The sequence below is a fragment of the Leptosomus discolor genome, chromosome 6 (genome assembly GCF_034619465.1).
Source record: "Leptosomus discolor isolate bLepDis1 chromosome 6, bLepDis1.hap2, whole genome shotgun sequence".
NCBI lineage: Eukaryota > Metazoa > Chordata > Aves > Leptosomiformes > Leptosomidae > Leptosomus > Leptosomus discolor.
The window spans coordinates 67417567-67436599 of record NC_141396.1 but is presented as its reverse complement, the minus strand read 5'-3'; the positions used below and the strand labels follow the sequence as shown (position 1 = coordinate 67436599).

Sequence of the window (19033 nt, the reverse complement as noted above, 5' to 3'; positions counted from 1 at the left end):
CAGGGCAGGGCAGGACCGGCCGCTCCGACCCCCCCCCGCGCTGCCGGTGCCGCCGGCCGGAGCAGCCCCGGCCCCGCTGCCGCTGCCGCTGCCGCTGCCGGTCCCGGTCCCGGTCCCGGTCCCGCTGCCGGTCCCGGTCCCGGCCCCGCCGCCGCGGCGCAGCCGCTGCCGCTCTGCGGCCGCCCCCCGCCCCCGCCCCTCCCGCGGCGGCTCCACCCGCCGCCGCCCCCCGGCGAGCAGGGGCGGGGGGCGGGTGGGTGGGTTGGTTGGTTGGTTGGTTGGTTGGGGGCCGGGCGGGGCTGGGGGGCTGCCCCACTGCAGCCCCGCTCCTCTCCCTGCCGCCCCCCGCCGCCGCCGGGCACGGAGCCCCCGCGGAGCGCGGCGCACCGGGGCAGCGATGGGGCCGGGGGGCGGTTGAGGCACGGGGCGGGGGGGGGGGGGCGGTGCTCAGCAGGCAGCTCCCCTGCCCCGGGGCTGCCCAGGGGTCCCCCACCCCGGGGGAGTCACACAGGGTCCCTCCCATCCCAGGGGTTACGTATCCCGGGGGTCAATGTAGGGGACCCCCACCCCAAGGGGAGTCACACAGGGGATGCCCACCCCAGAGGGAAATGCAGGGGTCCCCCCCCACCCCAGGGAGTCAGATAGTGGGTCCCCCTACCCCAAGGGGTGACACTGGGGTCCCCCCACGCCGGCTATGACACAGGGGTCTCCCACCCCGGGGGGGGGTGACACAGGGGACCATCCACCCTGGGGGATGATGCAGGGGTCCCTCCACCCTGGATGTCCACACAGGGGACCACCTCACCCCAAGGGGTCACACAGGGGTCCCCATCTCGGGGGGAGGTCACATAAGGGTCCCCCCCCACCCCAGGGGACAATGCAGGGGTCCGTCCCCGTACCCCCCCCAGCTCGCCTGCAGGCAGCTGTCTGTCCCCAGGGACGTGTAGGCAGGGAGAGGCAGGGTCAGCCCCGCCAGCCACCCCCCCAAATCAAATGTCCCGCACTCCCCAGCACCGCACCACACAGCAGAGCCCGCACGGCCACTTTCCATCCCTGCTTTATTGGGGAGCAGCAGGGGGGCACCCTGGGAGTGGGTGCCCCCCCCGGCGCTCAGGACCCGTCCTTGGTCTGCCGGCGGATGAGCTCGGCGTAGAGACCCCCTCGTCGCACCAGCTCCTCGTGGGTCCCCGCCTGCGGGGATGGCGGAGACGGCGTCACCCATGCGGCAGCCGACCCCCCGCCCGCCACCCCGGCACCCCCCGCCCGGCGCCGCTCACCTCGGCCACCCGGCCCTGCGCCAGCACCACGATGAGGTCGGCCCCCCGGATGGTGCTGAGGCGGTGGGCGATGACCAGCACGGTGCGGCCGGCCACGGCGCGGTCCAGCGCCTCCTGCACCACCTTCTCCGACTGGGCGTCCAGCGCGCTCGTGGCCTCGTCCAGGATGAGGACGGCGGGGTCCTTCAGCAGGGCCCGGGCGATGGCGATGCGCTGCTTCTGGCCCCCCGACAGCGCCGCGCCGCGCTCGCCTGGCGGGGACAACCGCAGGGATGCCGGTGCCGCCCCAGCCCGGGGAGACCCCTGGACAGGGAGAGACCCCCGCCCCACGGGCGGCAGCAGAGGGGTGCAGCCATGTCCCCACACCAGAGCCGGGGAGCCCCCCCGGAACGCAGCACCGAACCACGGCCTTCCTGCGGGGAGCCTGGCGCAGCCGCTGCTCCCTCCTGGCACAGCCTTGTGCCAGCGGTGACCAGCAGCCGGTGTCCCCAAGGGCGCTTGGGACACCGTGGCCAGGGTCTTGTGCTCGTCCATTTGCCCTGTGGGGCAGCTGGGCCGGTTTGGGGGCCCCTGCCATGCCCCGCTCCGCGGCACGCAGCCCGGCACGTACCCACGACGGTGTCGTAGCCCTCGGGGAAGCTGCGGATGAAGCCGTCGGCGTTGGCGAGCTGGGCCGCGGCGTACACCTCCGCGTCGGAGGCTCCCGGCTTCCCGAAGCGGATGTTCTCCATGATGGTTGTGCCGAAGAGCACCGGCTCCTGGGGCAGCATCCAGCCCCTCAGCGCCGAGCCCTGGACGGGGCCACCTCCCTCCCCTCCCCCGGGGACAGCGTGAGCCCGGGGCGTCCCATCCGGCACTGGGTGGAAGCGCCCCATGGCTGCCCGGTACCCCGCGGCAGCCCCACGCCCCGCGGCGGCCCCGAACCTGGCTGATGAAGCCGATGACCTGCCCTCGCAGCCAGGAGGGGTCCAGGGAGGAGATGTCGTGGCCGTCCAGGGTGATGGTGCCCTGCGTGGGCTCGTAGAACCGCTCCAGCAGCGCCGCCACCGTCGACTTCCCTGCGGAGGGGAGCCCTCAGCCCCACGGCACCGCCCAGCCGTGCACCCATGGGCGCCCCGGCGCTGGCTGTGAGCCCTGGCGTCACGGAGAGCTGCCGGGAGGGTGGGAGGCGCAGAGACAGGCTCCCAGTCCCTGGCACCCACTCGGCTCACTGGGTAGAGGACTGGGGCACAGGAGGATGTGCCTGGGGACCAGCGAGCGGCTGGGCTGCCTCCCGTGTCTCTGGCTGGGACATGCTGGGCAGGGGGTGCCCTGCCCCATGGGGGGTGGGGAGGGCCGGGGGGCCGCGGCTGGGCCGGTACCTCCTCCGGAGGGTCCCACGATGGCCACCGTCTTGCAGGGGGGCAGGGTGAGGCTGAAGTCCCGCAGGACCGGGTAGCCGGGGCGGGTGGGGTAGCTGTGGGGAGAAGAGCAGGGGGCTGTGAGAGCGCCAGCCCCCCAGTCCGCGGGGTGGATCGGGGGGGCCGGATCGGGCAGGGAGGGGGTCTGGGCAGGGTGTCTGGGGGGGTCTCACCTGAAGGAGACGCGGTGGAAGCAGATGCGGCCGAGCAGGGAGTGGCTGGGGATGGAGCCCCCCCCCCGCAGCGGCACGCTGGGCTCCAGCGTCAGCAGCTCGAAGACGCGGGCGCCGGCGCTGAGGCCTCGCACCACCTGCGGGGACGGCAGTGGGAGCAACCCCTGGACCCCTGGCCCCCGCCCCCCAGCCCTGGGGGGCCAGCGGGAGCCCCCGTCCCACCTACCTGCCCAAGCAGGATGGAGATGTTGGCCAAGGACCTGCGGTGCACAAGGGGAGAGGCCGAGCTCAGGGCTGTGTCCTGGGTGGGCTGCGGCACGCCGGGGGTGCCGGGGGTGCCGCCGCACCGAGCCCTGCCCTCACCTTTGCACCGTCTGCGAGGCCACCAGGAAGGACATGAGGTCGCCCGGCGAGAGCTCATCCCCGGCCATCAGCGAGCCGCCCACGAAGATGGTTCCCAGGACGATGCCTGTGGGACGCAGGGCAGAGGTGGGACCCGGAGGGGGTCCTGCCCCACGGCCCCACGGGGTCGCACCCTACGGCACCCGCTCACCATTGAGCGCCAGGTTGGAGAGCCCCTGGAAGGCGGCGATGCCCAGCCCCAGCCGCTCGTTCAGCCAGCCGGCGCGGTCCACCTCGGCACAGTACAGACTGGGGGCAGGGATGGGGCTAACGGCCCCCCTCCGGCCCCCCCGCTGGGCCAGAGCCCCCTGCCACCCCCTTACCCCGCCTGCCGGTCCTCCATGGCGAAGGCGCGCACGGTCCGAACGTTTCCCAGCACCTCATCCGCCACCCCGGTGGCCTTGGCCACCTGTGGGGAGGGGGACGGAAGAGGGAAGCTGGCGTGGGACACCCCCCGCTCCTGCGGGTCCCTTGCAGGGGGTGGCAGGGCTGGTTTGGGGCTACAAGCGCGGGGTTACCTGCTCCTGCGCCCGTCGGGAGAGGCTGCGGAGGACGGCACCAATGAGGGCCCCGGCGGCCACCAGCGCCGGCAGCGCCACGAGCAGGAGGCCGGTGAGCTTGGGCGAGAGCAGGTAGAGCGAGACGAAGCAGCCCGCCGTCTGGGTGCCGCTGCGCAGGCCCTGGCGGGGGGTGGGCAAGGGTGGGTGCCGGGGGGCTGGCCAGGAGGGTGGCCGGTGGCCCCGGCTGCGGGCCTCACCTGGGAGATGGCCAGCTTGAAGGAGGACTTGAACTCCTGGATGTCGGCCGTCAGCCGGTTCACCAGCTGCCCCGTCCGGTTGGCGTCGAAGAACGCCACGTCCTGGCTGCCGGGGGGAGCGGCGGTGGGCCGGGGTGGTGGGCTGAGGCATCCCCCCTGCACCCCGTGTCCCTCCCCCCGCTGCCCCGTGGGGCGTTTTACCGGAGCAGGGACACAAAGAGCGCCTTGCGCATGCTGCCCGCCACCCGCTCGCCGACCCGCGCCAGCAGCGCGATGTACCCGAACGTCAGCAGCCCCTGCGGAGGAGGAGAGGGGCTCGGGAGGGGCGTGGGGGCAGCTCCTCAGGACCCCCTGCCCGTCTCGAGATGCCGGTGCCCACCTGCAGGCAGTAGACGGCGAGCAGGCGCAGCGCCGGGCGCCGGACGTCCCGCAAGTAGCCGGTGATGTGGCCGCGGGCGCAGCGGGCCACCACGTTCACCAGCTGCCCCAGCAGCACCGGGATGCGGACGTTGAGCAGGGCTGCGCCCAGTGCCAGCTGCGGGGATGGCGGGCGTCACGCCGTGGCGTGGGGACAACGAGGGGGACCACGGCCACCCACCCGTCCCCACTCACCACCACGGCTGCTGACAGGGCCAGGAGCTGGGGGCGCAGGAAGGTCCAGAACGCCGGCCAGTCGAAGGTGGGCTCCGGCCGGGGCTGCGCGGGCTCGAGGGGGACGGGGACGGCGGGGAGGGTGGCGGTGGCCTCCTGGCAGCGTGCAGCCGTGCCCAGCAAGCCAAGCGCCGCGCAGCCTGCGGCCGGGCCGGCCAGGAGCAGGCAGCGCAGGGCTGGGGGTGCAGGGCCGGTGGGGGGGCGAGGGGGGCTGGCGAGCCCCAGGCGTCCCCCCCCATGCCTGAAACTGGGGAGAGCGGCGAGCGTTGGGTGCCTGAATCAGGGCCCAGCCCCGGGGACACGGGGGGACCCGGCGAGGGCTGCGCCCCCCTCGGCACGACTAGCTGCCCCGCGGCAGGGGACACCCTCGTCCCGCTCCTGGCACTCCCAGTGTCCCCCCTCCCGGACGTCCCCCCCAGCACCCAGACCCCGCCGCTCTTCCCAGCCCCCTCATACCAGCGTTTGGGACCCCGACCCCAGCCCCGCTGCCCCGAGGTGCCCGCGTACCCCGGCACACCCCCGGCACCCCCCACCGCACCCCCCATCCCCCGGGGACCCAGGACCCCGGGCTCCCTCCACCCCAGGGGACCCAGAGCCCGGGCTCCCCCCCCCCGGACCGGGGCTCCCCGGTACCTCCGCCCCGGGGCGGGGGGCGGCCGCAGCGCAGCGGGGACCGAGCGCAGCCCGGCCCGAGCGCCCAGCGCCCGCAGGAGCAGCAGCATGGCGGCCCCGGGGCGGGCGGGGGCGGGCAGGGACGGCCCCGGGGCGGGCGGGGGCGGGCAGGGGCGGCCCCGGGGCGGGCGGCACCGGCAGCGGCGGGCGGAGCCCCAGCACCGCGGCCCGGGCCCTGCGCCGGGCCCGACCCGCACCGCCCCCCCCGGGACCCGCACCCCGACACCCCCCCACCCCCCACCCCGGGAACCCGCACCCCCGGCCCTCCCCGCAGCCTCCGCCGGCGGCCCGGGCCCGCCGGGATCCTCGCCGCTCCCCGGAGCCCGCACCGGGACCCGGGACCCCCAGCGCCCCGGGAGCCCGCACTTACCCGCCCCCGGGCCCCGCTCCCCGGGGCGGGGGATCCCCCCGAGGCCCCCGCCCGCCCCCCCGGTGCCGCTGCCGGTGCCGGTGCAGCCATGCCCGGCGGCGGGACGCGGGCCCGGGCCCGGGGCGGGCGCGGGGCCCGGTGAGAGCCCGGTACCGGGGACACCGGCCCCGCGGGCACCGCGCCAGCGCCGAGCTGCCAGGTGAGCCGGGGCGGGGGGACCGGGGGGCAGCGGGGAACGGGGCACCGAGCAGCGGGGACGGGGGCATTGGGGGGCAATGGGGGACGGGGACACTGCGCCCGGGACCCCCCCAGGCCCACACCTGGCCCAGCCGGGTGACACGGGGACACCGGCTGCCGGTGCCTGCACGTGGTGGATGTGTCCCCGTGGGTCACGGGGGTGCCCGTGTCCCCCCGGGGTGCGTGTGGGCCCATGGGGTCCCGGTGACTCCGTGGGGCCGTCGAGGTGCTGGTGTCTGTCCCCACGGGAGTGTCCACCCGGGGTGGCTGTGTCACGCTGCCCGTGTCCCCACGGGGGTACCAATGGGTACCGGTGTCCCTGCCAAGGCACGTGTGTCCCCGTGGGGTCGCAGGAGTCCCCGTATGGCACACGTGCCACCACAGGGATGTTGGGGTGCGCTTGTCCTCGCAGGGATCACCAGGGCCCTTGTCTGGGGCACATGTCCCTGTGGGGCCAGTCTGTCCCCACGGGGCTGTGTTGGGGGACCAGCGTGCCGGGGGGGGTCTCGGGCTGCCCTGCCCTGACACGGGGGTCCCCTCGCCGGCCCTCAGCCCCCCCGGCTGTTTACACCACCCCGGCTATTTTCGGGCACCCCGGCCCTGCGGGTATTTTTGGCCGCCCGGTGCAGGGCACGTGGGAGAAGGGCCGTGCCGGTGTCACCAGCAGGGACACCCGATCCCGGGGGACACGGTGGCTCTGTCCCCAACGGGGAGTTGCACAAGGGCAGGGGTCAGCGCCGGGACAGTGTGTCCAGCAGCGCCCCGGTCTCTGCCGGCCGCGGCCGCGTCCCTCCTGCTGAATCACGGCCCCGGGGATCCCTCGTGCCCGCGGCCTCGCCGCACCGGCCCTGGTGCCGTGAGTCAGGCCCCGGCCGTGCCACGGCAGGGTGGGGCCGGACGGCGTCACCTGCGGCCACCGGCCCGGCCGGGCACTGGCACCGGCCGCGGGAGGGGACACTGGTGACCTGCGGGGCTGTGGGAGCACTGAGCGGCAGCGGTAAGGGGAGGGCAGCGGGGGCTGGACGGGGGGGTCCCATCCTGCCCTGGGTGATGGGGGTCCTGTCCTGCCGTGAGGGGAGGGGGGTGCTGTCATGGCCTGAGAATTTTGGGGTCGCGTCCTGCCCTAGGCAAAGGGGGGTCCTGTGTTTCCCCAAGGGGCTGAGGGTCCCATCCTGCCCCAAGGGTCCGGGGGTCCCCTCCTTCCCCAGGGGCTGGGGGTGCTGCCCTTCCCCAGGTGGGGTGGTGGTCCCAAACTGCCCCCAGGGAACTGGGGTCCTGTGTTGCCCCCAGGGTTTGGGGTCCCTCCTGCTCCAGGGCCTTGGGGGTCCTGCCCTGCCGCAAAGGGGCTGGGGGGTCCCCAGGGAATTACGAGGCCACGGGGCTCGGGAGCTGGCCCTGAGCTCGGTCCTGCACCCTGCGGCTCCAGCCCCAGGGTGGGCTCTGTGGGGTGGGGGTCTGTGTGGACGGGGGTCCGTGGGGTACATGAGGGTACATGGGGAAGGGGACTCCGTGGGGATGGGGGATCCATGGTGTGGGTGTTCTATTGGGAGGGGGCTCTGTGGGGATGGGGACTCCATAGGGATGGGGGCTCCGTGGGGACGGGGACTCCGTGGGAATGGGGGCTCTGTGGGGATGGGGGATCCATGGCATGGGTGTTCCATGGGGAGAGGGCTCTGTGGGGATGGGGACTCCATGGGGATGGGGGCTCCGTGGGGACAGGGACTCCGTGGGGATGGGGCCTCCGTGGGAATGGGGGCTCTGTGGGGAGGGGGCTCCGTGGGGACAGGGACTCCGTGGGAATGGAGGCTCTGTGGGAATGGGGGCTCTGTGGGGAGGGGGCTCCGTGGGGATGGGAGATCCGTGGCGTGGGTGTTCCGTGGGGAGGGGGTTCCACTCCACTCGGGTTGCGGGGGGGGGGGGGGCAGCGCAGCACGGCCCGAGGGGCAGCGTTGGGGTGAGGCGGGGGTCTCTTCCCGGGGCCCTGCGGCCCCTCCCCCGGCGAGGGCACGGCCGGGCGGTGGCGGTGGCGGCGGGGGCCGATGGCCGCGGGGCGGGGGGACAGCTCAGGGCGCCCGAATTCGGGGCACGCGGGCGGCGCTGCGTGACCTCGCCGGCATTTCCGGCCGCCGGCCGCGGGGCGGGCAGCTCGGCTCGGCCCGGCTCGGCCCGGCTCGGCCCGGTTCGGCTCGGCTCGGGTCGGCTCGGCTCGGCCCGGTTCGGTTCGGCTCGGCTCGGCTCGGCTCGGCTCGGCTCGGCTCGGCTCGGCTCGGCTCGGCCCGGTTCGGGTCGGCTCGGCTCGGCCCGGCCCGGCCCGGCTCGGCTCGGCCCGGTTCGGCTCGGCTCGGCTCGGCTCGGCTCAGCCCGGCCCGGCTCGGCTCGGCTCGGCTCGGCCCGGCTCGGCTCGACCCGGCCCGGCCCATGGGGCGGGGGGCGAGCTCCGTCCCCCCCGGGCACCCCCGCTGCCAGGGCCGTGCCGGGCGGGGGTCCCCGGGCCGCGGCGGTGGGTGCCGACGCGCGTCCCCGGCAGGCGGCGCGGCGGGCCATGGCGGCGCAGGGGGAGTACCGGCGGCTGGAGGACTTCGAGGAGGACTCGCCCCCCGGCGAGGAGGAGCTGCTGGTGCACGTCACCGAGGGGCTGCAAGGTAGCGGGGTCCCGGCCTTGGGGGGGGGGGGGGGGGGGGGTCCGGGCCATTCGGGGGTCTGGGGGTCGCGGCCCCGCCGTGGGGCAGGCGGGGTTGGGGGAGGCTCGCCCGGAGGGGAGGGAGGGCAGCCTGCGGGGGGGGGGGGGGGGGGGCAGGCCCAGCCTTGTCACCTGGGGGGGTGCACCGGCCTCCCCACAGCCCTCCGTCTGGTCACGGGTGGGGGGACTGGGGGTCCTAGGCTGGGGCGCCCCCGGGGCGGGGGGCGGGGCGGGCCGTGCCATGGCCCCGGCTCAGCCCTCGCTGTTTTTCTCTCCTCGCCAGATTCCTGGCACCACATCAAGAACCTGGATAATTTCTTCACCAAGATATCCTTGCAGGGCCCCTGCCTGGCCGCTGCCCAGCCCTGCCCGCGGCGGGGGGGCGGGGGGCACCCCGGTGCCGGGGGGGTGGGGGGGGGGGTGGGTCTGGCACAGCGGGCACAGGTTCCTTAACGCGCCCCCAACATCTACCACTTCCACCAGAAGAACGGCTTCGCCTGCATGATGCTCTCCGACGTCTTTGAACTGGTGTAAGTGCTGGCGGGACCCCTCCCTCCGTGTCACGCCGGGCCGTGCCGGGCCGGGCCGGGCGGCCGCGGGGCGAGGGTCCGCGCTGAGCCCCCGCCGCCCCCAGGCAGTTCCTGTTCGTCGTCACCTTCACCACCTTCCTGCTGTGCTGCGTGGAGTACGACGTCCTCTTCGCCAACCGCCCGCTCAACCACAGCCACGCCGCGGGGGCGGCCCCCGACCGCAGCAAGGTGACGCTGCCCGACGCCGTCCTGCCCGCCCCGCAGTGCGCCCAGAGGTGAGGAGCGGAGCCAGGAGCCGCCGGCATGGCCACGCGGGAGGGGGGGATCCCGGTGCCACCGGCTCCCCGTTTGACACGCGTCCCCTGCCAGGATCCGGGCCAGCGGCTGGATCATCTTCCTGCTGGTGATGGCGGCCGTCTTCTGGCTGTACCGGCTGGTGAAGGTGCTCTGCAGCCTGCTGAGCTACTGGGAGATCCGCACCTTCTACGTCAAAGCCCTCAACATCCCCTCGGTGAGCGGGGCCGGGGCTGGCGGGGCCGGGGCTGGGGCCGGCCGTGCGGTGCTGTGCCGGCGTTGACCGTGGTGTCGTTGGCGCAGGAGGGTCTGTGCAACTACAGCTGGCAGGAGGTGCAGGCGCGGCTGATCTCGCTGCAGCGCCGGCAGCAGATGTGCGTGCACAAGAGGGAGCTGACGGAGCTGGACATCTACCACCGCATCCTGCGCTTCAAGAACTACACGGTGGCCATGATCAACAAGTCGCTGCTGCCCGTCCGCTTCCACCTGCCGCTGCTGGGCACCGTCATCTTCCTCACCCAGGGCCTCAAGTACAACCTGGAGCTGCTCCTCTTCTGGGGCCCCGGCTCCCTCTTCCAGAACAAGTGGAGCCTGCGGCCGCAGTGCAAGCGGGCGGGCGCCCGGCGGGAGCTGGCCCGGCGCCTGGCACGTGCCATGGTGCTGCTGGGGCTGGCCAACCTGCTGCTCTGCCCCTGCGTGCTGGTCTGGCAGCTCCTCTACGCCTTCTTCAGCTACGCCGAGGTGATCAAGCGGGAGCCCGGCAGCCTGGGTGCTCGCCGCTGGTCCCTCTACGGCCGCCACTACCTGCGCCACTTCAACGAGCTCAACCACGAGCTGCAGGCGCGGCTGAGCCGCGGCTACAAGCCGGCCACCAAGTACATGAACTCCTTCACCAGCCCGCTGCTCACCGTGCTGGCCAAGAACATCGGCTTCTTCGCCGGCTCCATCCTGGCCGTGCTCATCGTCCTGACCGTCTACGACGAGGACGTGCTGACGGTGCAGCACATCCTCACCGCCATCACGCTGCTGGGGCTGGTGGTCACCGTGGCCAGGTGGGTGTGCCGGGCCGGGCCGTGCCGGCGGCAGGCGCGGCGGGCGGCGGGGTGGCCAAGCGAGCAGAAGGTGGGACGCCTGCCCCCCCCCCCGCCGCCCGCAGGTCCTTCATCCCCGACGAGCACACGGTGTGGTGCCCCGAGCAGCTGCTGCAGCGCGTCCTGGCCCACGTCCACTACATGCCCGACCACTGGCAGGGCCACGCCAGCCGCTCGGAGACGCGCAGCGAGATGGCCCAGCTCTTCCAGTACAAGGCGGTGAGCGCGGGCAGGGCCGGCCGGGCGGTGGGACGCCCCCCCGCTCCCGGACACCCCCTGACGCCCCCCCCCCCCCCCCCCGTCGCCCACAGGTCTTCATCCTGGAGGAGCTGCTGAGCCCCATCCTCACCCCGCTCATCCTCATCTTCGCCCTGCCCGCCCGCGCCCTCGACATCGTCGACTTCTTCCGCAACTTCACGGTGGAGGTGGTGGGGGTGGGCGACATCTGCTCCTTCGCTCAGCTCGACGTCCGCAACCACGGCAATCCCCAGGTTTGGGGGGGGGGGGGGCCCTGGCGGCTGGGGGGGGGGGGGTGGTTCCTGGTGCGGCGGCCCCTCTCACCCCCCTGCCCCGCAGTGGCTGTCGGCCGGGCAGACGGAGGCCTCCGTGTACCAGCAAGCGGAGAACGGGAAGACGGAGCTGTCGCTGATGCACTTCGCCCTCACCAACCCGCGCTGGCAGCCGCCGCCGCCCAGCGAGCTCTTCCTCAGCCACCTGAAGGAGAAGGTGCAGCAGGACGCGGCCGCCGCGCCGCCCGCCCAGCGCATCCTGGCCGAGGGGCCGCTCGGCGCTTCCCTCCTCTCCGACGACTCGGCGGCGGCGGTGAGCGGGGCGGGTGGGCGGCGGGGCTGGGGGCGAGGGTCCGGGGGTCTCCGGCCGCAGCTGCCCTGACGCGCGTCTCCGCAGCCCGACGGCTTGCTAGCCAGCGTCCTGGCCCGGCCCATCCTCTCGGCCAGCGGGCTGGTGTCCCGGGACCGGCGCTTCGCCCAGCCCTGCAGCACCGCCAGCGCCGCCGCCAGCGTCCTGGCCTCCCTGGCGTCCCCCCTGCCCGGGCGGGCGCGCAGACCCTCCGCCGACAGCCCCGGCTGCCTCCGCGACCGCCTGCTCCCCGAGGAGAGGTCCTGCCGGTGGGGGGGCTGGGGGCTCTGCACCCCCCGGGACGGTGCTGGGGGGCGTGGGAGGGGGTGTCGTGGCAGGGACGGGGTGTCGTGGCGGGGAGGAGGTGTCATGGCAGGGAAGGGGGTGTCGTGGCGGGGAGGGGGTGTCGCGGCGGGGAGGGGGTGTCGCGGCGGGGAGGGGGTGTCGTGGCGGGAAGGGGGTGTCGCGGCGGGGAGGGGGTGTCGTGGCGGGGCTCCGCGTGCCGGCGTGGCGCTCACCGGCTCTGCCCGCAGCCTGCTCCTGAGCCGCTCGGCGCTGCTCTCCGAGGTGGCCTCGGCCGAGATGAGCCTCCACGCCATCTACCTGCACGAGGTGCGTCCCCCCGCCCCGGCCACGCGTCCCCCGGCTCCCCTGCCCGCAGCACCCCCGGGACGGGCGTCCCCTGCCCGCACCCTTCCCCGCAGGAGCGTCGCTGGTGGCAGCTGCACCCGTCCCGGTGCTCTGCCCTCGCCTCCTGCCTGCCACCCCCCTGGGTCTTGCCTGGCCCCGGCACTGGTCCCCACTCCCTTGTCCCCAGTCTGCGGTCCCGTGCCGGGCTGGCCCCTGCACTCCCCGCTCCGCTGTGTGACCCCCCCCTCGCCCTGGTTTTGGCCGGGGACCCCACGGCTGCTGCCAGACGGGGTGTTGGGGGCAAGGCGCTGTGGCTGGCGTCACCGCAGCTGTGTCCCCCCTTCTGCCACCCCCTCGGGGACAGGGGTGGTGTCCTGCGCTGGGAGGCCCCCCTCCCCGGTGCCCCATGGGGGGAGGCAGCTTGCCATGATGGGGGGGGGGGCTCTGACCGCCACGGTGGGGTCTCTGCTGTGGTGGGGGGGCTCTGACCGCCACGGTGGGGTCTCTGCTGTGGTGGGGGGGCTCTGACCGCCATGGTGGGGGCTCTGACCGCCTCTCCCACCCTTCCAGCTCCACCAGCAGCAGCAGCAGGGCCCCGGGCCCCAGGCCGTGGGGGTGTGGGTGGCTGCGGGAGCACCCAAGCCGCCCTCCGTGACCGCAGGTGAGCACTGCACCGGGGGTCCCAGGGGACTGGGGACACATGCTGGCCCCCCGTCCCTCCAGAGAGGGGGCAGCTGGGGGGTCCTGAGGGCTGGGACCCCGGGCAGGGGCTGCAGGGCCAGGGTGGCTCTGACACCCGCCCTCCCCGTGCCCCAGGCTCGGCTGCCAGGGCCTCGCAGGCTCAGCACCGGGAGATGCCGCTGGGCGGCTGGGCCGAGGAAGAGGAGGAAGAGGAGGAGGAGGAGGAGCAGACGACGGGCTAGCCAGCCTCGGCTGTGGTGGGTGAGGGCACGGCCTGGCCAGGCAGCGCCGGCCTGGGGAGGGTCGGTGACCACCGGGGCTGGGGCCCGGCACGCGTGCCGGTGTCCCGCTGCCCGGGGGGCTGCTGACGGACCCGTTCCCTCCGCAGGGTCCTGGGCGTGCCGAGAGCTCCCCGCGCTGCCGGGCACGGGGCCGGGAAAGCTGCCACTGGGACCGGGCGCGGCGGAGGGGCTCGCCGCTGCCCACCGGGGGCCGGGGCACGGGGTGCTCTGGCCGGCCCTGCCTGCGCGGGCCCCCTGCTCGGGCACGGGGCCCTGCCGGTGGCCCCGTCGTGGCACGGGGCCGGGGGTGCTGCTGGGGGCCGCCAGCCTCGCGAGGTGCTATATTTGGGGGGGGGGCACAGGGGGCCGGGGCTGCCCCTTCGCGGGGCCGGTGCTGTCCCTGCTCCCGCTGCCTGCCCGGGCCGCTGCCCCCCGCGGTGCCCAGCGCCGGGCACCGGCCGCACCGAGCCGCCGCGGGCAATAAAGGTTTACAGAGGGGCTGTGCCCAGCGGTGACTGCGCCCCGGCGGGGGGCTGGGGGGCCGAGCCGCGGGGAGCTGGGGCTGCGCAGGGGGAGGCCGTGGGGGCGCGATGCCGCGGACAGGGCGGCGGTGGTTGGGTTTGGGGGGCGACGCTGGGGCGCGTGGGCAGATGGCAGCGGCGGTGCCGTGCGGTTGGAGCCGTGGGGACTGTGGCTGTGACCACCCATCCCACCCCCCCGCCCTTTCCCTCCCGTGGGCTGGGTGACCCCACCGCAGAGGGGCCGCAGACCCCGGCCCACCCCACCGCTCGCGGCTCCGCGCGGTGCCGAGGCGAAGCGCCGCGCCGGGGTTTATCAAAACTAAACCTTTACTGGGAGGTGACGCTGCCGGCAGCGGGGCGGGGGGAGCAGCTGCGGGGCCCCCCCCAGCCCCGGGGTGCTCAGGGCGCTGGGCCCGGCTGCCGGCGCTCCTGCCGGGAGAAGGACTGGCTGCGGATGCGCAGGGCCACCTCCTGCGTGCGGAAGGTGAGGCCGAAGATGTCCTCGTGGTAGCGGTTCTTGTCCTGGGGGGGGGGGGGGGGGGGGAGCGGGCGTCAGGGCGGCGTGCCGGGCGCGGTGCCGGTGTGCCGCGCGTCCCCCCGGCCCTTACCCGCAGCTCGCTGATGAAGTCCCCCGCCTGCCCCAGCGTCATGCCGGCCTGCTGCACCAGGATGTGCTGCACCGTCTGCAGCACCTCGGTGGCCATCGTCACGTCGCCGCAGACGTACATGTGCCCGGCGCTCTGGCACAGCACCCGGTGCACCTCCGCCGCCAGCTGCGTCCGCAGCACGTCCTGCACGTAGGTCTGGGGGGCGCCCCGCCGGGGTGGCCGCTCACACCCGGCACACGGCCCCCCCTCCCCGCGTCCCCACCGCGCCCCTCGGCCCCCCCGTCCCGTCGCACCTTGGGGGTCCCGGGCTGGCGGGAGAAGGCGGTGAGGACCTGGCTGAGGGCGCCCTGCTCCTGCGCCTCCTCCATCTCCCGCCGGTAGATGTGGTCCAGCGCGGAGGAGCGGCAGCCGAACACCAGCACCATGCTGCCCAGCGGGCCGCCTGCGGGGAGGGCGGCAGCGCCTGCGGCCTGTCCCCGTGTCCCCACAGCCCCCTGCACCCTCTCCCCCTGTCCCCATACCCTGCTCCCCCGTGTCATGCAGCCCCCTGCCACGTCCCTGCATCCCCATGCACCCGTGCCACCCATCTCCATGTCCCCCCCCCGTCCCCACGCCACCCTGTCCCTGTGTCCCCATGTCCCGGGCCTCCATCCTCAAACCCCTGTCCCCATGTCCCCGACCCCGTGCCCCACATCCCCATGCCCTGCGTCCCCCTGCCTCTGGCCCCCGACCCTCTGTCCCCAGGTTGCCGCCATCCCTGTGCCCCTGGTCCCACATCTCGGTGCCACCGTGCCCTTGTGTCCCTGTGCCCCCGGCCCCCAGCCCTGTCCCTTCGTCCCCCACCCCCCCTGTCCCCTTGCCCCCCCGGCCCCCCGCCCCTCACCTCCGCTCCGCAGCAGGTGCAGCCGGTGCTGCCAGAAGCTGCGGAAAGGCGCGACGCCGGTGCCGGGTCCCACCAGGACACAGGGGGCCTCGGGGGCGGGGGGCAGCCGGAACGAGGGGGCCCTGCGGGCACCGGGTCACCGGGCGGCGGCGGGGGGGGTGGGGGGGGTGGGGGGGGGTGACGGGGCCGCGCCCGGGGCGGCGCGGCGGATGCCGGGAAATGGAGTCCGGGGCGGAGCATGCCGGGAAATGGAGTCCAGGAGGGGGGGGGCGCTGGGAAATGGCGGCGGGCCCGCCCTGAGGCATGCCGGGAGATGTAGTCCTGCCCCCGGCCATGCTGGGGGGGGGTCGGAGTGGGGGTTCGGGGGGGTCAGGCGGGGGTTCGGGGTGGGGGTCGGGGGTGCGGGCGGGGCCGCCCCTTACCCGCGGATGAAGGCCGGCACCGTGTCCCCGGGCTGCAGCCGCGCCAGCCAGGTGGAGCAGACGCCGTAGTGCAGGGGGCCCTGCCCGTCTGTGGGGACCCGGGGGCTGGAGGGGCTGCGGCAGGCAGCACCCGCCCCCCGCAGGCGGCCCCCCTCCCCCGCAGGCAGCCCCCCACCCCCTCAGGCAGCCCCCCACCCCCTCAGGCAGCACCCGCCCCCCGCAGGCAGCCCCCCACCCCCGGGAGGGGCTGGGGGACAGGGCCCCCCGGGACGGTGTGTAGGGGACAAGGGGGGGGGGGGCTGATGCTTGGGGATGGGACCCCCTCATGTCCCTGGGGGCCCCACCGCTTCCAACGGCAGCGCCCAGGCACTGCGTGATGGGGCTGGGTGGGACCCCGGGAGATGCCCTGGGGGACCTGGAGGTGACCTGGAGACCCTGGTGGGGACCTGGGGGACCTGGACATGCCCTGGGGGCGTTGGATGTGCCCCAGGGACCCTGGAGGTGACCTGGGAGATGCCCTGGGGTTCTGCTCTGGAGGACCTGGGAGGTGACCTGGGGCTCTGGGAGATGCCCTGGGGACACTGGAGATGCCCTCGGGGACCTGGGAGATGCCCTGGGGACCTCGAAGATGCCCTGGGGACACTGGAGATGCCCTGGGGGACCTGGAGGTGCCCTGGGGCCATGCAACGGGGGGGCACTGGGAGCAGACGGTGGGGTGGCAGGACAGCGGGCAGCAGCCCCCGCCCGGGGCACCCCCCGGTCCCCGTCCCCGCTCACCCTCGCTGTGGTAGGTGACGACGGCCACGGTGAGGTGGATCTCGCCGGGGCTGGGCCCGGGCGCGGAGCTGATGGAGTAGTATCGGGGCTGGAGCAGCGGGAGCTGGGTGAGCAGCAGCGAGGCCGGCAGCCCCACCGAGGGGAACTCCTCCAGCACCTCCAGCAGCGTCGGGCACCGGAACCACTTCCAGTCCTCGTACAGCCGGGCGTCCTGCGGGACACCCACTGGGCCGTGGCACCGCGCCCGGCAGGGACCCGGCAGCGCCACCGGGCAGGGGGACACATCCCAGCATCCCAGCCGGGGAGGGGGCAGCACCCCAGTGTCCCAGCATCCCAGCCGGGGAGGGGGGCAGCACTCCAGTGTCCCAGTATCCCAGCGAGGGAGGGGGCCAGTATCCCAATGTCCCAGTATCCCAGCCAGGGAGGGGGGCAGCACCCCAGTGTCCCAGTATCCCAACCAGGGAGGGGGCTAGCAACCCAGTATCCCAGTAAGGGAGGGGGGCAGCACCCCAGCATCGCAGTAAGGGAGCATCCCAGCATCCCAGTATCCCAGCATCCCAGCATCCCAGTGAGGGAGGGGGCCAGCACCCCAATATCCCAGCGAGGGAGGGGGCCAACATCCCAGTACCCCAGTGAGGATGCAGGCCAGCATCCCAGTATCCCAGTGAGGGAGTGGGCTAGCATCCCAGTAAGGGAGGGGGCCAGCACCCCAATATCCCAGTATCCCAGCAAGGGAGGGGGCCAACATCCCAGTACCCCAGTGAGGATGCAGGCCAGCATCCAGTATCCCAGTGAGGGAGTGGGCTAGCATCCCAGTAAGGGAGGGGGCCAGCACCCCAATATCCCAGTATCCCAGCAAGGGAGGGGGCCAGCACCCCAGCATCCCAGTAAGGGAAGGGTCCAGCATCCCAGTGTCCCAGTGAGGGAGCAGGCCAGCATCCCAGCACCCCAGTATCCCCCCCAGGGAGGGGCCGAGCATCCCACCAGCAGGGAGGGAGCACCCCAGCGCCCCCAGCCCCTCTCCCGGGGGGGCAGCCCCGCGCCCCCCACCTGGCTGAGCTGCTGCAGGCGCTGGCGCTGGGCCGGCTCCCGCGCCAGTGTGGCCAGGAGCTGCAGGAACTGGGGGCTCGGGGGGGCCGCCACGTCCAGGAAGAAGGTGAGCGCCTGGGCCAGGGTGCAGGGGGGCAGGCGGCTCTGCGGCACCCAGGACCGGGGCGGGGGACCCCCGCCTGCGGGAGAGCGGGACGGGACCGGGCCGGATGGGATGGGATAGGATGGGATGGGATGGGAATGGGATGGGATGGGATGGGATGGGGGTGACCAGCCCCTGCCCCAGCCCCTGCCCCTGCCCCTGCCCCTGCCCTTGCCCTTCCCCAGCCCCTGCCCATCCCCATCCCCTCCCCTCCCCTCCCCTCCCCTCCCCTCCCCTCCCTCCCCTCCCCTCCCCTCCCCTCCCCTCCCTCCCTCTTCCCCTTCCCCAGCCGCTTCTCCAGCCCCCTCCCCAGCCCCAGCCCCTGCCCTCCCCTCCCTTTACCCTTCCCCTGCCCCTTCCCCAGCCCCAGCCCCATCCCCTTCCCTGCCCCTGCCCATCCCCATCCCCATCCCCATCCCCATCCCCCTCCCCCTCCCCCTCCCCCTCCCCTCCTTCTTCCCCTTCCCCAGTCGCTTCTCCAGCCCCCTCCCCAGCCCCAGCCCCAGCCCATCCCCAGCCCCTGCCCCTCCCCTCCCTTTCCCCTTCCCCTTCCCCTTCCCCTTCCCCTCCCTTTTCCCCTTCCCCTTCCCCTGCCCCTGCCCTTCCCTTTCCCAAGCCCCTTCCCCTCCCCTGCCCCTTCCCAGCCCCTTTCCCTTGTCCCCCAGCCCCGTCCCGGTCCCGGTCCCGGTTCCGTCCCGGGGTCCCTACCGCCGGGGTCCCCCTCGAGGCTCTCCACCAGGACGGGCTGCTCGGGGGGCGGGGGGTCCTCCACCCGCCCCAGCAGCCCCCGCACCAGCTCGGCCCGGTTGGCGGGGAAGACGCCGAGGTGGTCCCCGGGCTGGTACCGCAGCTCCGCCTGCCCCGCCGAGCCCAGCCGCACCAGCAGCGTGGCCCGGCTGCGGGGGGGGTCAGCGGGGGGCCGGGGGCGCGGGGGGCGTCCCGGGAGTGCAGCGCCCCGGGGGTCCCCGGAGACACGGAGTCCCGGGGGTGGGGGGTGTCCCGGGGATGTGGGAGGGGAGTGGGGGCGTGGGGGGGTCCCAGAGGCAGATGGTCCCGGGGGTGGGAGGGTGCCGGGAGAGCAGCAGGGGTCCCGGGGGGGAAGGGGGGAGCTAGGGGCACGGGGGTGGAGGCGACCCGAGAATGCGGGGGACACGGGGACAGAGTGTCCGAGGATGTGGGGTCCTGTGAGTGCAGGGGGGGGTTCCGGGGGGGGGGGGGGGGGGGGGGGCGTCCCGGCGATGCGGGGATGTTTCAGCGGTGGGGGGGTCCCGGGGACGCAGGTGCCCGGGGGTGCGGGGACGTCCCGGGGACGTGGGGGTGGTCTCGGGGGTGGGGGCGTCTCGAGGGGTGGGGGCGACCCGGTGACGCGGGGTCCCGGGGGTGGGGGTGGGGTCTCGGGGTGGTCCCGGGGAGCGGGGTGTCCCGGGGGTGGTGGGTCTCGGGATTGCGGGGCCGGGGACGTTCCTGGGGGCGCCGGGGGCACAGGGGTTCCCTGGGGGTCCCGGGGTCGAGGGGGGCTCACCTGGACTCCTCGCTCTGCAGGTTCTCCACGGAAAGCACCGTGCAGGGGAACACCCGGCGCTTGTGCAGGTGAGACAGCCCTGGGGGGCACGGGGGGCTGGGGGTCACTGGGGGCGCGCAGGGAA

The 19033-nt window shown here is 74.9% G+C and overlaps 3 protein-coding genes across 3 annotated transcripts in view; 1 reads left to right on the top strand and 2 right to left on the bottom strand.

Annotated features, from left to right (window-relative positions):
- Positions 1 to 1110: 1110 nt before the first annotated feature.
- Positions 1111 to 5382, bottom strand: ABCB8 (ATP binding cassette subfamily B member 8). The gene is made up of 16 exons (XM_086467376.1): positions 5294 to 5382; positions 4622 to 4907; positions 4389 to 4544; positions 4211 to 4305; positions 4010 to 4115; positions 3771 to 3932; positions 3576 to 3661; positions 3404 to 3501; positions 3214 to 3319; positions 3077 to 3110; positions 2851 to 2987; positions 2639 to 2733; positions 2202 to 2335; positions 1888 to 2035; positions 1278 to 1528; positions 1111 to 1191 (listed from the first exon to the last, which is right to left on the bottom strand). Exons 1-16 carry the CDS (start codon positions 5380 to 5382, stop codon positions 1111 to 1113), a joined length of 2064 nt encoding a protein of 687 aa, XP_086323502.1.
- Positions 5383 to 8481: 3099 nt separating this feature from the next.
- Positions 8482 to 12945, top strand: ATG9B (autophagy related 9B). The gene is made up of 13 exons (XM_086466679.1): positions 8482 to 8581; positions 8903 to 8946; positions 9085 to 9149; positions 9254 to 9424; positions 9519 to 9660; positions 9747 to 10495; positions 10600 to 10753; positions 10846 to 11025; positions 11111 to 11356; positions 11441 to 11652; positions 11926 to 12004; positions 12593 to 12683; positions 12839 to 12945. The coding sequence occupies exons 1-13, from the start codon at positions 8482 to 8484 to the stop codon at positions 12943 to 12945; spliced, it is 2340 nt and encodes a 779-aa protein (XP_086322805.1).
- A 959-nt stretch (positions 12946 to 13904) lies between these two features.
- LOC147415430 (nitric oxide synthase 3-like) overlaps positions 13905 to 19033 on the bottom strand; it is a 5386-nt gene continuing 257 nt past the window's right edge. The window contains exons 2-10 of the mRNA XM_086467375.1: positions 18910 to 19005; positions 18096 to 18283; positions 17246 to 17424; positions 16196 to 16406; positions 15419 to 15506; positions 14997 to 15118; positions 14407 to 14555; positions 14114 to 14308; positions 13905 to 14027 (exon numbers count right to left, since the gene is read on the bottom strand). Coding sequence (XP_086323501.1) covers positions 13905 to 14027; positions 14114 to 14308; positions 14407 to 14555; positions 14997 to 15118; positions 15419 to 15506; positions 16196 to 16406; positions 17246 to 17424; positions 18096 to 18283; positions 18910 to 19005 — 1351 coding nt within the window. The remainder of the gene's footprint in view (positions 14028 to 14113; positions 14309 to 14406; positions 14556 to 14996; positions 15119 to 15418; positions 15507 to 16195; positions 16407 to 17245; positions 17425 to 18095; positions 18284 to 18909; positions 19006 to 19033) is intronic.